General features: G+C 44.6%; 1 protein-coding gene across 1 annotated transcript in view; it reads right to left on the reverse strand.

The window, feature by feature from the left end:
- Positions 1–1,275: 1,275 nt before the first annotated feature.
- RAD50 (RAD50 homolog, double strand break repair protein) overlaps positions 1,276–16,861 on the reverse strand; it is a 58,524-nt gene continuing 42,938 nt past the window's right edge. The window contains exons 23-26 of the mRNA XM_015409273.1: positions 9,080–9,165; positions 8,086–8,228; positions 5,019–5,152; positions 1,276–1,636 (exon numbers count right to left, since the gene is read on the reverse strand). Of these exons, the coding sequence (XP_015264759.1) occupies positions 1,450–1,636; positions 5,019–5,152; positions 8,086–8,228; positions 9,080–9,165 (550 nt within the window). The 3' untranslated portion in view covers positions 1,276–1,449. The remainder of the gene's footprint in view (positions 1,637–5,018; positions 5,153–8,085; positions 8,229–9,079; positions 9,166–16,861) is intronic.

The raw sequence follows: 16,861 nt of genomic DNA on the forward strand, positions 1-16,861 counted from the left end.
AAAAAAGCCTGACTTGATGGCCCTCCAGGCATCAAACTGAGGAGAGGGGTGAGTTTCCAGGAGGTGGTGGCAGCTTCTAATGGGAAGCCCCCCAAAAAACTCTTAAGAGAGTTGGGGAATGATGAGAGACCCCCATAGGGAAGACTGGATTTCCCTCAGACAGAACAAATCCCTCTAGCATCTGAGTGGGGTTGCACCTTGCCTACGTACTTGCTGACTGGTTGCACAAGCTGAGAGAGCAACCTGATAGATACCAGAGTGGGAAACATTACATCCTCCAACACAGGATCTATGTTCAAACTGGCATCTAAGTCAGATTAGAGACAATATCAGCAAAGAATAGAGCAAAATAGTCACAGCTCATATCTAAATCAAACTCAACAAGGGTGTTAGGTTCAGATGACATTAGATTCTGAACCACCCTAAATAATTTTGCTGATGGAGGTGCAGTCAGTGCAACAGTAGTAGAAAAGAAAGTTTATTTGCTGCCACCATGTCCACCTTACAGGCCTTCAAATGGATTCCATAGCGTTTTCTGTATGATTCAGCACAAGTTTTTTGCCAACCAAGCTCTAGGTAAACCAAGCTCAGAGGGAAGAAAAGGCACTGATGAGCAACCCTGTCAATAGCTCTCTGGATGAACCAGCATTTCAGTTACCACCCAGGCTTTTAAAATTCCCCAAGGCAAGCTGGAAACCATCCAATCTCCAGACTACTCAGATCAATGCCAGACAACTGTAAGGGTCTCTGCAGGCATACAGTATGCTGCTGACAACCATACCCAGCAGATCTAACCAGTCTCCACCATCTCAGTTAGGAAGTCCTACTTATGGCCTAGTCATAGTCCAGTGCCATTCCTAGATTCCATACGCAAGCAAATTTCTGACCACCTTCCTCCCAGCCACATCAGGCAGTCCCAGAGGGCTTAGTTCGCAGATGAGGTAACAGAGGACCTGATGGTAAATAGCTCAACTCTCCTTCCCTTGTCAGATGTTAAGTGGCTGTATACCCCCCTTGATTGCTCCATGTGCACATAGTGTAGCCCTACTGACAGCATGTAATCCAGCAAGATGGATCTGCCTTGCTTGCCTATTGCTCTTCAAGCTGATGACTGTTAAGGTGAGCAGTTCAGTTTGTGGTGATGGTTTGCAAAGTATGTTTTAATTCCTTCCACCATATACTTCTTTTAACTGTAGAACAGTAAGCAAAGAGGCACAGCCATGGCAAACATTCTCAACACACAAGTTAATATTTTTAGAATGATGTATTTGTGCTTCCATTTTTTATTTAAGAGAAAACGGAGATCAACAGTGTCTTTGTTCTATAATTTTCAACAGGGTATATATTCAACAACACAAAAAGTCTCTTTCAGTACAAGAAAGTGGCCACTTAAATAACACCCCCCCATAATATAACTGAGCAATCCTATAACAAAGTATCTTTCAAACTCTAATGAACATATGACCCTAAGGAAGTGACGCTACATTTCACAATCTCTGAACACTGATCAAGGTTTTTCTTAATTCTGTAAAATTTCTCCACATACTCCGAACGACCCAAAAGTTCCACAAAATCTTCATCATGTGTTATCACAAGAAGTTGAAAGTTATGCTGTTGGGATCTATTCTTAATTATCCTGTTAAAATATGTTAAAATACAATAGTTAGAACACATAGATGAAACCTGCATCCTAGCTTTTGACAGCTACCAGATGTGCCGCATAATAAAACATTATATTGTTAAATTATTTTATTCCATGTTGTAAGAGACACGCACTACTCTCTCAGTTTACTGTAAGTCTCGAAAGACAAAATTATACTACAGAGGAAATCAAAGCTGAATTAGAATATATTTAACAATTTAAATTTTATGCACTTAAGCAGAAATATAATAAAAGTTTCATGGGCCATGGAGAAACCCATTCTATATTTCATATATGACTCAGGGGAGGCATCATGGCTCAGTGGCACAGTATTTCGTTTGTGTGATCCAGGTTCAAAACCTAGCATCTCCGGTTAAAACAATCAGGTAGCAGGTGATATTAAAGATTTCTGCCTGAGTCCCTGGAGAGCTGCTGACAGTCAGAGTAGACAATAAATAGGGCCCCAACTCACTGGGAGACATCCATTGTAGTCTGGGAGGTGGGTGAACAGAAGAAAGCCTGGCTGCAGCCTTGTGCTGCCCACGGGCTGTAGGGGCAGGGCTAGCAGCAGCAACTGGGCAGCTGCAGCTACAGACACAGCTGGAGCGGGTGGGGTGGGGGTGCAGAGCCCAGGTGGGGATTTAAACCCGTGCCACGGCGAGCTTGCCCTTTCTTCGTTTTTCTGCAGCTTGAATCAGAAGCACTCTAGGAATGCTTCCAGATCATATGCGCTGCCCCAGCTCTTCCTTCCTTCCTCAGGATTTAAAGGACTCTTCAGCTGATCCGAGTGCCTCAGCTGTTCATCAGGAGCCACCTGGTCTCCTTAATTTTGATCAGATCTTCTTTGCTTCTTTGGCTTGCTTCCTATTACTGAGATTTAAAGGGCCCTCCAGCTAATCAACGGGCCACATACTCCTGCAACTCAGCTGTTTGTCGGGAGTCAGCTCTTTAAATTTGATCGGATCTTCCTGACAAGGGCTGCCTGTGAATGATATGTCCAGGCTTGGAGGCTGACATGGGTTGTGCTGGGAGTGCCCTAGTGGGGCACATTGCTGTAATTTGGTACCAAATACCACTGCTACTTAAATTACTAATTTCAGGGAGGATGGGGTGCACCTCTCAGAATGGAGTACAGACATTTGGCTGCATGATGTTCATGACGGTCTGTTGAGTTGGCTACAGGCATAGGAGTGTTGGTGTGAGCAACGTGCTCACCTCTCCCATTTTGGGGGACTCTTGGGGGGTAGAGCTACCCAAGCTCCATGCCCAGCTTGGGGGCTGCCGGCTGGCTTCCGACTGCAGGTAGCAAGGGGACCATGCAGAGGCTGGTGCCCACATGGGTCTCCAGTCGTTACTCCATGGGGTTTTATCCCCAATCATGGGGGTGTGGTATTGGGCAGCAGGTGAGTTGCTCAATGTCTCTGTCCTCATGCTGCACCAATGCTCCTTTGACTGTAATCAATAAAGCTGTGGCCATATATTTTCACGAAACACTGTTTTTTGTGGTTTCCTTTTGTCTCATTGCCCTCCTATCCCCCTAGGCCCACAATGACTTTAACAGACTAATAGTCTAATTCAGCCAGCGGTTTCTTGTGTTGAAATTACTGTGGCAAGGTAACACTTGAAGGATCAGTGTGTCTTTATAAGACAAATACTCATATGTTTAAAGGTTTACCTACACATTAAAGTACAAGATGTTTACATTTTACATTAATTTGATTTTTACTTCCCAAATCACCAATCTTCCATTGTTCTTGTGGATAAAAATAAGTTTTATTCTCTTTTTTTGAAATTTGTTTATTAGTTTATATACAGAAAGGGGGGGAAGGGGAAAGAAAAGAAAAATACAGTAATATCTAAAATTTCCAATTTAGCATTCTGCATGCATATCTTCTCATTACAATTTCACAACTACTTCATCTACAGTGTTTCCCCGAAAATAAGACACTGTCTTATATTTATTTTTTCTCAAGAAGACACACTAGGGCTTATACCACAAATGCATAGAAATCCTGCTAGGGCTTATTTTTTGGGTAGGTCTTATTTTCGGGAAAACAGGGTATCATTCTTATTATTCTTCACTTGATCTTATTTTCTTAATACTTAAGTTTTAACCAGTTATAAAACGCCCTCTATGGTCCCATAAATTCTTCTTCCATTTTTCCTTTTAATATATTTGTCAACTTGTCTAAAAAAAAAGTTTTATTCTCAAATATGGTGGCAGGTTTACAGAACTGGGGGAAAGGAGGAGGAGGAGGAAGGGGAGATTGGATTTATACCCCGCCTTTCACTATCCAAAGGAGTCTCAGAGCAGCTTACAAACTCCTTTCCCTTCCCCTCCCCACAGCAGACACCCTGAGAGCCAGTTTGGTGTAGTGGTTAAGTGTGCTGACTCTAATCTGGGAGAACCGGATTTGATTCCCCACTCCTCCACTTGCACCTGCTGCTGTGACCTTGGGTCAGTCACAAGCTCTGGCGCAGCTGTTCCTGAAAGAGCAGTTTGTGTCAGAGTTCTCTGAGCCCCACCCACCTCACAGGGTGTCTGTTGTGGGGAGGGGAAGGAGTTTGTAAGCCGCTCTGAGACTCCAAGTGAAGGGCGGGGTATAAATCCAATCTCTTCTCTCTTCTTCCTCTGTGAGGTAGGTGGGGCTGCGAGAGCTGTGACAGAAACTGCTCTTTTTCAGGAACAGCTGTGCAAGAGCTATGGCTTGGCCAGGGTCATTTAGCAGGTGCAAGTGGAGGAGTGGGGAATCAAACCCGGTTCTCTCAGATTAGAGTCCGTGTACTTAACCACTACACCAAACTACTGAAAGCATCAATATTTTGCTTTGAATAAATCTATAGAGATCTGCAACTCATGGATCAAAATGTGCCCTCACAAGCTGCCCAGCAGGCTCCCAGTTAAGTCACAGACAAATGAAGTGTGTTGAAGAACAGGAGCTGCAATATTGAGATTTCCTGCACAACTGGGTGTTGCGTGCTTTACAACGATCTTCCAACAATACTAACTGCTAATGTTATCCTGAATTAATCAGAGGTGGTACTAGAAAAGTCAGTGTACTGGCTAGATCTATGAAACAGCTTTCCTGGGCAAGTCCACTAGGTACTATAGTTGTATGCTTTCAGCAAGACAGTCAAGATTGTAAATAAAGAGGATGTTTTAAGTTTTCCCCACTGCTTTTGTCATATGTATGTTTTACTGATGTTTTTTAGATTTTAAATATAGGATTATTGTATATTTTGGTTAACTGAATTGTTATGCCGAAGGGCAGCTCCACCCATGCCACAGATCTTCTAACCTTCCCCCCAAAACACCACCAGAATCTTTGGATAGAGTTGTCTCATAAGTTTCTCAATGAAATCCAAAGATACTTACTCAACCAAGGCATGTGCAAGAGATTCAATATTCTCTCGATCGAGGTTGGTGGTGGGCTCATCCAGTGCAAGAATTCCACAGTTGAGACAAAAGGATTCTGCTAGAGCCAGACGAATAATGAGGGAAGCGAGAACCTAAAACCAAAACAGGGCCCCACCGTTCAGTTAATTTGTCAAAATGCAAGCACTCCCAGAAGAAATGCATCTAGGGCTTTGTTATCATTGATACGGTAAACCGTAAAACTTCAAATGGTGTGTGCAGACTGATAACTAAATGCTCTTGTGTACCAAAATTTCCCCCCAATATTTAAAAAAATACCACAGGGAAGCTCCCACTCATGTTGGTTTTCCACATGGAGAGGAATCTTTGCTATAAATGAACAAATGTTGTTCAAGCCTCCCACCCACAGTTGGGTACTGCCCAGATCCACTGTTACCGTCTCAGTGAAAACTAGCATACAAGTGCAGGAAGCAGAAACATATTAGACTACTTTGCTTAAAATATATGTAAAGATCAGCTTAATTTTTAGAGGAGTCATTCCAAAAGAAAATGGTAAGACAAGGTGTCACAGGAGTCAAGTTAAACAAGTAAGTCAGAAAATGCCATACTGAAAGTATTCCTATAACTTTAACTCTGTATTATGTATCTACTGGTGACCTCTACATACGGGTTCAGAACAGTTTCATATTCCACACACACATAAACAGAGGCCATGTTTCTTCAGTTCTCTGCTGTAGTATCAAACAGAAAGAAAATAAAATTGTAATTCTTTAGGCCAAATTTGTCTGCATGGACCCCAAGACTAGCATAAGATTGTATTATCCAGTTTGTTTAAATTCACAAAGGTTCAGCAGGTTTTTTGATTAAGATCCTTTATAGATCTGTGACTAGCTCAGAGTCCCAAGAAACAATGCCGGTACAAAGAATATATCGATATGTACCAATTTCTGTAGCACATTTAATGCCCTTTAAGAGAAGACTTCTTCCATAACTCTCCTGCTAAGTATTAATGTGACAATCTTCCAGTTTTAATAGTGGCATAATTTGCATTTATCAGTCATTCTGTAATTGTTATTGATATTTGAACTGTGATGTTACTGTATGGCTCAAGACTTCTGGTCAAAGGAACTTACTGTTAATAAAGGAAAGGCTTCTTCCATATCACACCAGGATTCAGAATTGTTTGTCATTGGAGTGGGTTGTTAATTGAACTCAAAATGAGTAGGAAAGATAGAACATTAAAGAAATAACTGTTTATCCTCCCAGCAACATATTACCTGATTACAGTGAGTGTACAAGAGTTATCTTCTGACCATCTAACTGAAAAATGGCTAGCTGTATCGTTACATGAGTTCCAGAATCAGAATTAAAATATCATCAAATCCTTGGCTGACTAAAAAAAATTACTTGAGGCCCACAGCCAAGGTTTGGCTCAATCCTTTTCTCAACAACAGACAATCAGAGAATACCTTCATCCAGTTGTTTGTCTTCCTATGATTCTAACTCCCAATGTCAGCCTCCCTCCTCCCTCCATACCCCACCTCATCCCAAAACCCTAATGTCCAACTGTTCTTTCCATCTCCCTCCTGCTATCCTCCATCTGAATTCTACCTGATATAAATAATATCTCATTCTTCTCCCACTTCTCTCCTCCTTGACACATGCTGCTGTTAGCAAGATTTCACCGCCCAAAGGAAAAACAATAAAAGATAATGCTTTGCAACTGAAGTCTAGCAGTCCCTCACTACTGTAAAGAGATACAGTAAATATAGTTTTCATATACAATGGTCATGGGGTAACTAATGAGACCTTGCTCTCCTCCACCACCTGCTTTTTGCTCAGAAACAATTTATCCAATGACGTGCTATGCTTTCGCTGGTAAGTATCAAGGTTCTTTATTCAAGAACAAAATATTGAATTTATTGCTTCCATTTCTTTTTAAAAATGAAACATGTACAACTAAATTTAATTATTTAAATTTAAGGAACAAGATTTATATTAAATAACATGTAGAATACAAGAAGGGAGAACTTCTTGTATTGTACTAGTATGAGGAAACTAATGTGGTATGGTGGGTAGGAGGATCTGGATCTTTAAGACATGAAATCAAGTGCTTGTTCAGCTGTGGGCCAAGTACTTTCTCTTAACCTCAGCTTTCCCTGATAGTATGGGATCAATCTCAATCTGTTCCAATCCATGATGGTTCAATTCCTCATCTATATATCTAATAGCCAAGTTGCCCCTTCCGTACAGATATCTAAATCCGCACATCGGGGGCACCGAGAGGGCAAAGAGATTTTCCTGCACACTTGGGGCAGTCCCCAGGTTTGCAGAAAAATCTGAAAAGTTTAAAAAACTATATGGGGGATACTTAAATCTCCCCAAAAGTAAAAGAGCGTTCCCTGCGCATGTGGAGAGAATGCTCTGGGAACTGTGTCTGGCCACCGTTGCCAGGGGAGAAGAGAAGGATCGGCAGCCCGGTAGCTGGGAGCTGCTCAGGCCTCGCCACCAGTGCCGGGGGAGAGGGGAGAAGGCTTGGCAGCCTGGCGGCTGAGAGCCGCTCAGGCCTCGCCACCGGTACCATGGGGGGGAAGGCTTGGTGGCCCTGGTGGCTGGGAGCTGTGCAGGCCTCGCTGCCGGTGCCATGGGGGGGGGGGGAGGCTTGGCGGGCCTGGCAGCTGGGCGCCATGCACACCTCACCACCGTGGGGGGGAGGCTTGGCAGGCCCAGCAGCTGGGAGCCACGCAAGCCTCGCCACCGGTGCCGTGGGGGGGGGAGGCTTGGTGGGCCCAGCAGCCCTGCCTGCTGGGCTCACCTGCAGCCACTTCCTCCTCCACGTGGAGCTCCTGCTGCTTCAGTGGGGGAGCCACAGGGAATACCCATGGGGGATACTCACGGGTCCCCCTTTTCTTGTAAATGTATAAGCTGCATACACATTTTCTTTCTGTTTTACAAGTGTCAGTCTCACTAAACCATAACACATCCCAAGAACTGGCACCAAAACCAATGCACTACAACAATACCGAACACATACACAAAGTAAAAAATACAGTGTCTTGTTACATACCTTTTGGCCTGCACTACATCTGCCCCTCATATCTAGAGCCGTGTCCCCTTTTATCATCACCACTCTGTAATTGTAACTCCTTCTCTTCACTGAAGCAGATGCATTCTCATCTGCATCAGACCGAATTTCTATGTATTCAATGTCTACAGTAGGAAGAAAATACAGCTGTACATAATTGGAAGCCAAAATTATAGATGTTGAGGCTTGAAAGCAACCTGATAACTATCCTTAGGTCCACCTTTTGCATCAAGGCCCAAAAATTCTTATATGATTAACTAATAACACAACAATGTTACAATCTTTAGACAGTATACAGCTAGAAAAGAAAGAACATTCTGTGTTAACAACAGACAGGTGCACATTTAAAAAGTAATTTATTTCGTTTCTGCTAGCCATAGGGAAAATTCTGATTAGATTCCACAGCTACCTCCTCCATGAACTGCTGACACATTTCTCTTCATAGGCATTAGTGATTAAAAAAACGTTTTCCCCCCCCCCCCCAAAAAAAAACAAAGTAAAGAAACCATTATGACCCTGATTTTAAGCCAGGCAGAAAGGGAATAACCAACACACATTATTAGAGCAACACTAAAAGCATTTTCCTGGGAGTAAGCCCCATTGAATAGACCTGAGTATGATTCTGAGTAGACCTGCTTAGGATTGTTCGCTAAGACAGAGGTGACGGTAAGGTAAGAAATATACTTAGCAGGAAAAGCCAGGAAGCCTCTAATGAGCAAGCCAAGTCACACACACTGCTTATTAATGAGGAGGAGACTCTTTCCAGGCTCTAACCTGGAATGCTGTCTTTAATGTAGCCTGCTTGTACGCATACCCTCCTTCTAGATAGTTAATGATACGAGTGGTTACAGAATTGTTTTAATTCTAAATATATTTCTTATTTCTATATATTTCTGTTGTCTTTGAGCATCCAGAATCCTTGAAACAAGATATTATATAAATAAAAATTAAGGCAACTAAATAATTTTTTCTATACCTTGCCCTCTGTAGGTGCTTCGCCAAAGATCACGAATTATCTTGTTGATTTCTTCCATTTTCATGCTGTGAAATGTCATTATTGCACTAAAGAAAAAGCCACAGACATACCTATTTACTTTCAGCTCATTAAGATCCTTGCATCAGACATAATTCTCACTGTTTTTAAAGCATACCAACTCATGCTAAAATATTCTAGAAAACATGCCAGTGACATCATAAGTTGAACCTAGCAATCATTTTAAAACATGTGAACATTTCCCCCCCTGTTCTGGTCGAAAGCTTACCAGGCTTACAGGATCCAGTCCCATTATTGGGTTTTTAATTTTGCAAGCCACTGTGGCCCACTATGGGAAATGACAGTGATATAGACAATGTTAAGTACACACTATAAAAAGTCTTGTGGTACCTTAAAGGCTAAGAAATTTATGAGCCCACTTTGTCAGATACAGTAAACTCTGGCATGTGAACATTTACAACACAATACATTTCTTATGGAATAAAGTACAATAAATCCCATTAGCCCTGTGCTAACAATTACGGTTGCATAGGTCCTAAGCAGAGGTGATTTTGTAGAAAAAGAAGTGCAGGAGCTCATTTGCACAACTCATTTGCATATGCCACACGCTCTGACAAAGGGCAGGCATGCCTGGGTCCCCTACCTGATCTTCTCCAGGTGCCTTGCAGCCCCCCACTTCCCCAAGTTTCTCCGTGGAGAGGCTCAGGGGAAAAGGGGGGCATGTCTGCCCGCCTCCCCTTCCCCTTCCCAGCCAACCCGCTGTGGTGGGCTGGCTGGAGAAGAGAAGGGAGGGGCAGGCAGGCAGACATGCCTGGGTTCCCTGCCTGATCTTCTCCAGGTGCCCCGTGGCTATGGGGCACCTAGAGAAGATCAGGCAGGGAACCCAGGCATGTGTAAGGGGGTGGGGTGCAGGCAGAGGGGAGTCCAAGTTCAGTCTGGGGTCTTAAGCCAAGAGGAGCAGAGCAAAAATCAAGAGAGAAAGTCCAAAGCACAAACTGGGAGCAAGGTCATTCAAAGCCAGAGTCAGAAGCTGGAGGAGATGAGCAGGAACTAAGTCTGGGAACAGGAGGCGGAGTAGATGCAAGGCGTCACGGAGTTGATGAGTTTGCTTCCACAAAGAACCCAGCCTAGAGCCTGCAGCTAAATAGCCCTCTGCTGCTGTTTCCAATTAGCACAGCAACACCAGCAACCAAGTGTCTGTCAAAACTCAAGGCTAACTGACTGTCTGCTCCACAAACAAGCTGCACGTCACCTGGTTGCTAAGTTCTGGCGGAGTTGGTCTCGTAAGCCAGCAACGCGTGGGGGCGAGTCGGGAGGGCTTTCCACCTGTAGCTGCTTCTCATCAGCTGTTGCTGATCCAGGTGCTAATGCAGGCAGTGATGGCAAATCACCTATCTCTGAAGCTTCAGAGGGGCCAGCTGTGGGTTCTGCTGAAGCCGGCAACGTCCCTTCATCAGCACCCATGACAGCATGTTTAGAATGCCTTTCTTTCCCTTCCCCATCTGGGCGAGGGGTTGATAAGATGTGCCCTGCCACCCCATCCAAAAAGTCGACTGGGAAACCGAAATACGCCAAAGCCTTGCAAGCCACCCCCGAGGAGTTAGAAAATGACTCCAGCGAAGACCCCGAGCCGGTGGGAAAAGTCCCGGTCCTGCTGTGAGAGGCGCGGAGCAGCATCGCCCGATCCCGGAGGCGCCTAAAGTGGTGAGCAGCTTTCCCCCCCTTGTTTTTCGTGACTGTGACTTTGATTAACCCCAGCCTCGGAACACATATCCGTGTACGAGCACTCATTGACTCGGAGTGTGGGAGGGATCTTATCAACCCCTCGCTCATGACGGGACTAGAGGCGGGGGTGGTGAAGCTGGAAGACCCTTTCACTTTTACCCAAATGGATGGGTCTACTATGAAAGAACCTTGTCAATATGAGACTGTACCGTAGACTATTCCCCTGCCTGGGGGAGGTTGCGTTGGGCTGATAAGTAGCCCAAACTGTCAAAAGGAGCCCCCGTCCACCCTGCGTGATTGCAAGGTGCATCAAATCGCCATTTTCCCCCAACCGGAAGCCCCCCCCAACCAGAAGAACGGCCGTTCGTGATCACCCCAGCCGCCAGATTCCCGCTAGTCCTAGGAGGCCCGTGGCTACATGCGCACGATCCCTACATACTATGGAATGAAGGGAAGGTGCAATTCATCTCTCCCAGGTGCAGAGAACACCAGTGGGACCTGACTCGGGGTCAGCAACCGATAGCGGAAACCCCGAGAGTGTGCTTGGCTCAGGACGAACTAATGTCTATCCCCCCCGAGTATCGGGACCTGGCCAGAGTGTTTGATGAGGAGGAAGCGGATGAGCTCCCACCTCATAGACACTCAGACTGTAGCACTGAAATCTTGCCTGGCCAGAAATTACCCAAGGGGCGCATCTATTCAATGGGGCTGGCCGAGAAAGATGAACTGCGCAAGTTAATTGAAAAGAACTTGGCCCAGGGTTTCATCAGACCGGCTTTGTCTCCATTTGCAGCACCGGTCTTGTTTAGAAAGAAGAAGGATGGGGGTTTCAGATTATGCACGGATTACAGAGGTTTAAATGCCGTGTCTTCAACCAACGCATACCCCATGCCATTGATCAAAGACCTACTAGCGGAAGCGGCAAAAAGCAAAGTATTTTCTAAGTTGGATCTTTGGGATGCGTACTTTTGGGTATGCATCAGGGAGGGGGACAAACATAAGACTGCTTTCAACACCCCCCTCGGACAGTTCGAGTATTGGGTAATGCCTTTCGGTCTTCAGGGGGCCCCGGGGGTCTTCATGAACTTGATCAACGAAGTGTTGCACAAGCATTTGTTCAAGGGGGCCCTTGTTTACCTAGATGACATCTTGCTGTACTTCCCCGACTTCCCCTCCCACATGAAATTGGTGAGGAAGGTGTTGGCCACGTTGCACAAGCACCAACTGTTTGCAAAACTGTCTAAATGCGAGTTTCATAAGACACACATTGACTTTTTGGGGTATCGAATCTCTGACCGGGATCTAGAAATGGATCCGGGGAAGATACGTGATGTGCTGGGGTGGGGGGTACCCCACACCCGACGCAAACTCCAATCATTTCTCGGATTTGCGAACTTTTACAGAAATTTTTTGCCCAATTTTGCCCAGGTCAGCTTAACCCTCACAGACTTATTGAAAACTAAGGGGAAGGGCCCGGAGACTATGGAGCCGGGCTCAGCGTTGCCATGGAGTAAGGAGTGTCAGGAGGCATTTGAATGCCTCAAAGCATTGTTCACTTCTGAGCCAGTCCTTGCCTATTATGCCCCATGGGCAACCGTTATTCTTAACAGTGCCTATGTTAATGCATCTATAGCTCTTCAATAAAGTATTACCTTTCATGAAAGCGTGTACTACGTTGTTGGCTGTGGGTTCTGACAGCCTGTCCGCCTGGGCCAAAAAAGGTGGCGGGGGTGTGTGTGTGCCGCCGCTGGGCTCCTTACTGCCAAAGCGCTGTTCTGGCGCGTTCCAGCAGGAAATGACCCCTGGTCCTAAGTGTGCCGTCTCTATATTAGCCTGTTACCTAAGCATTTAGGATGGGCCAAAACTAAGGGCATAACACACACACACAAAATCCAGTGCATTTTCACAAGCCTGTTTAATGTCCTGAAGACCTTGAGCTTCAGACAAGCACTTTTTGTTCCTTCAAAAGAAAATGCTTGTGTAGTCACAATATTATACTTGCAACAGAGGCCATCTAAAGCATGGAGCAAAAGGTAGTGCAAACCCAAAGTTTAAAATCAAAGTTGAATCATTCCATTCCTAACAGGATAATGGGCATGCAAGATTTTTTTTAAAAAACTAACACACAAAAAAACCCCCAAAACTATAATAATATAATTTGTTGTTGGCAAATTTGTTGATTCTAGTACCAGACATTAAACAGCAGATCTATGTTCACACACAGGGGCTGTCTTTCCTCTGAACTTCAGCCCAGGGGACAAGCTACATACACGTATGTATATTCTATAAGCAGAGATGCTTTCTAAAATTATCAGGATGGATCTCCTGCATATGGGGAACTCCACTGTACATTTAAACAGCTGGATCAGGCTTGGCATGAGATATATTTATGCCCTTTAACACTTTAGAAAACATTGTGTGTGTAGTGCCATCGAGTCGCAGCCAACTTATGGCAACCTCAGCAAAGGGCTTTCATGGCAACTGAGAAGCAGAGGTGGTCTCCCATTGCCTATTGCCTTCCTCTGCAGTCTTCCTTGGTGGTCTCCCTTCCCCGTACCTACTCTGCTTAGCTTCCAAGATCGGGCTATAACATACTGCCTTCCCTCCCTCAGATGGCATTACACATGGAAAATCTGCATGCATTTGTTAACAGCATTAAGGATGGAAGAGGTATTAATGAAAAATGAAAACTCAGCATGGAACACCTTCAGTCTCCATTATACCCAGAAATATGGTTTCTGTTATTCCTGTTACCTATATTTAGTCATAACTTCCAGTATAGTAAAAGCTTTCACAGCAGCTCTCCATTTGATAACATCAAACATGTTTAATGTTGAGTCATGGTTATTTTTGCTGGTGAACCAAGTTGCATATTTGTGTTGCATCAGATAAGAATGCAGAAATAGATGTAAATGATACTTTCGTTCATGATTGAGGAAAGAAAAAACATAGCAATAAAATAAGCTGTTTTTTAAAAGACGCTAATATTACAGTTCTTTCCCATGATTTTCCCCTTTTTTGGGTTATATAAAACATAAGTGCTAGAGCTTAAGAATATGGCTGTTACATTTTGGTAGATGCATTATAGATGCATTAGTTTCCTTGTGAAATCTAAACTGTTTTGAAATCGCAGTAGAACTGTGCAAGTTGCACAAACACCTCTTTTTGGACATTTGTGGCAGCAAACCTCCCAGTCTGCAGCAGTCTCTTATGGAGCTATTTCAAATGCCGCCACACTGATGCTGTAATCATGAAACTGGAGGTGCCAGGGCTTACTTTCACAAATTGCTGAACTCCATCTTTTATGGAAATGTCTTGTGTAGAACTTCCATTCCATAGTAAACTGCTGTAGGACAGTTTTTACCAGGTAGCAAACTGCAACAAGTCAGAACATGAGAAATTATGTGCAATGGGGAGATTTATTAATAGGAGTTTTCACCCATATAGTGTCAGTGCCCCAAGACTTATGCCTAGTGCCAAATCCCCACAAATGGCTCTTCCACACTGACCATTCCAGAAGTGTTCCTGGGTGCTGTCCTAACAGCTCTTCCTCTGCACCCCTAATTAAAAATAGGTTTGGGTATACTGAACTTGATTTTCAGCCAGAGTAGGATATTTGTGAACCAATGACCTAGAAAACCATCCCATCACCAGAGCACTGAGCCATCCATTCTTCATACATAGAGTTCCATTTAACAAAATTATACTTGACAACTGCTTAATCCATGTTATAGTTTAATACCTTTTGGTGTTTTAAAGGGGTTAATAAACCTGTCTCAGGATTTCAAAAGTAAGTGAACAGGAAATATGGGTTAAAAAAGTGTTGAACCATCTCCTATGAGGCATTTTGCGGTGTTTGTGTGGTCAAGCATCAAAAGTTTGGTTTCTAAAAAATTCTTGTACTGGTGGACTTTATGAAGTTATTCGAAGCTATGCTTTGAGATTAAATGATAACCTTTCTAGGAGAGGCCTATTTGTATAATAAATACTGGGGTGGGTCCTATGAACCATGAACAGAAGAAGTTCATGGAACAGATTTTCTTTGTAACCCTCTATGCTCCCCTAAAACTGTTTCCAAAGCTGTGAGATTTTCATCAATGGAGTAGGATTCAGTGTGAGGAGGATGCAGTTTAAGGGGAATCAGCTGAATTTACTGCCTCCTTTCTTGTGTAAACTCTTTTGTGAACAGATGAAGAGCTTGCACGAGGGGGGGAATTTCTGTCCACTCCCTCTCAGACTTCAGCATCCCACACCTCATCACTGCTCCTGACAGTCATCGAATTCTTAGGAGCAGCTTTAGGGGGATGTAGGAAGAAAGAAGACATCCACCCATTCATAGTTTATAGGGTACAACTTACGAACAGCATACAAGTGAACATCTTTTGCCAGTCAGTTGTGCAGAATGTGAATTCAAACTGTGATTACTGGAAGTAAATTTTCCTCACTAATTTGCTCACAGGTGATTCTAAGCATTTTTCCCCCTTAGAGAAGACTAATATACAAGACTCTTGAAATGCAAAAAGAAAATTAATAAATTCACACCTGATATTGTTTTGCAAAATAAAGCATACCTGTACTTTACAATGAACATTTTTTTTTAAAAATGTAGCTGTGCTCTTAGGTTAGTCTCATCCTGAATGTACAAGACCAGTAACAGACTAAAAAAACCTACATATAGAATAGAGCATGCAAATTTAGTTACAACATCAGAAAATTAGGTACTAAATCTAATGTTTTGCACTCCAGGAAGGATGAGATTAAATCTCTAGATACAATAGGCACCCCCCTGTCGCAATAGCACTACAGTTCTAGCTGTACATATACAGCAGCCCCCGGGAGGCGGAACAAGAACCAGAAGCCTGGCACCGGGTGGGAGTGGTGGAGCTGCTGGAGGAGTGGAGGTCGTCGGGGGTGTGTGTGTGTTACCCCTGCAACACAGTCGCCAGTCAGGGCTGGCTGGATAAGAACTAATAGCAACGGAACTGCTGCCCCCTTGGGGGATTAGAGTGGAAGCCCCTCTGGGCACATGTTTGCTGCTAAGTGTAGGTTAGATGTTTCTGTCTGCTGGTATGAGAGTGTGAACAGTTTGGGTAGTGTGGAGCTGAGGTGGTTTATAAGCAGATTAGGTTTTAGTATTAGTATTTAGCATTGGAAATCGGTGTGTACCCAGTTGTGTAAGGCTTGGCTTTTGCTGCTTAATTCGGTGGTCTGAAGCGCCAGCGGAGACCTGTGTGGGTGGCAATGCCTGGTCAACATATTCCGGTGCTCGTGGGGAGAGGGAAGTATAGCGGTGGGCCTAGGCACTATAATAAGGGAAGGTCACGGAGAAATATTACAGCTCGATGCCCTTCCAGCCTACGGCCCATCCCAAGGGAGGCTGGCAGTGGGGCCAGGATTGAGTACCCCCTTCCGTCATTGGTGCTGTGCAACGCCAGGTCTATTAATAATAAGACCACAGTCCTTCGGGACTTTGTGCTGGAACAACGAGCTGACCTGGCGTGTGTGACCGAGACCTGGGTGCGGGATGGGGAGACTGTGGCTCTCTCTCAGCTTGCCCCACCGGGTTTCTCGGTCCTCCACCAATCACGGACGAAGGGGCGGGGGGGTGGAGTGGCTATGTTCATTCGGGAGGCTTACTCCTTCAGGGCACTCCCACCTGCGGAGATTGCGGGCATATGCTGGAGGCCAAGGAGAGTTTGGCAATCTGGCTGGTGTACCGACCGCCTAACGCACCGGCCAGTAGTCTGCCGTCCCTGCTGGAGACTGTATCAGGCTGGGCGTTGGAGCACCCTAGACTGATAGTCATGGGTGATTTCAACGTCCATGCCGATGACGCGGCTTCCAGCTGGGCTACTGATAGACGGTGGCGTCGCGCTCGTGACGAGGCGTCAAGAGCATCCTATAGGACGTTTATGAGATCCTATGAGGTGGCAGTCAAGGCCGCTAAGAGAGTTTTCTATGCGGTCAAAATTGCGTCTGCGAGCTCCCGCCCAGCCCAATTATTTAGAACAATTCGGTCGTTGACAACTCTGCCGCAGA

Source organism: Gekko japonicus, unplaced genomic scaffold (assembly GCF_001447785.1).
Source record: "Gekko japonicus isolate JY-2015 unplaced genomic scaffold, Gekko_japonicus_V1.1 scaffold376, whole genome shotgun sequence".
In the NCBI taxonomy this organism is placed as follows: domain Eukaryota; kingdom Metazoa; phylum Chordata; class Lepidosauria; order Squamata; family Gekkonidae; genus Gekko; species Gekko japonicus.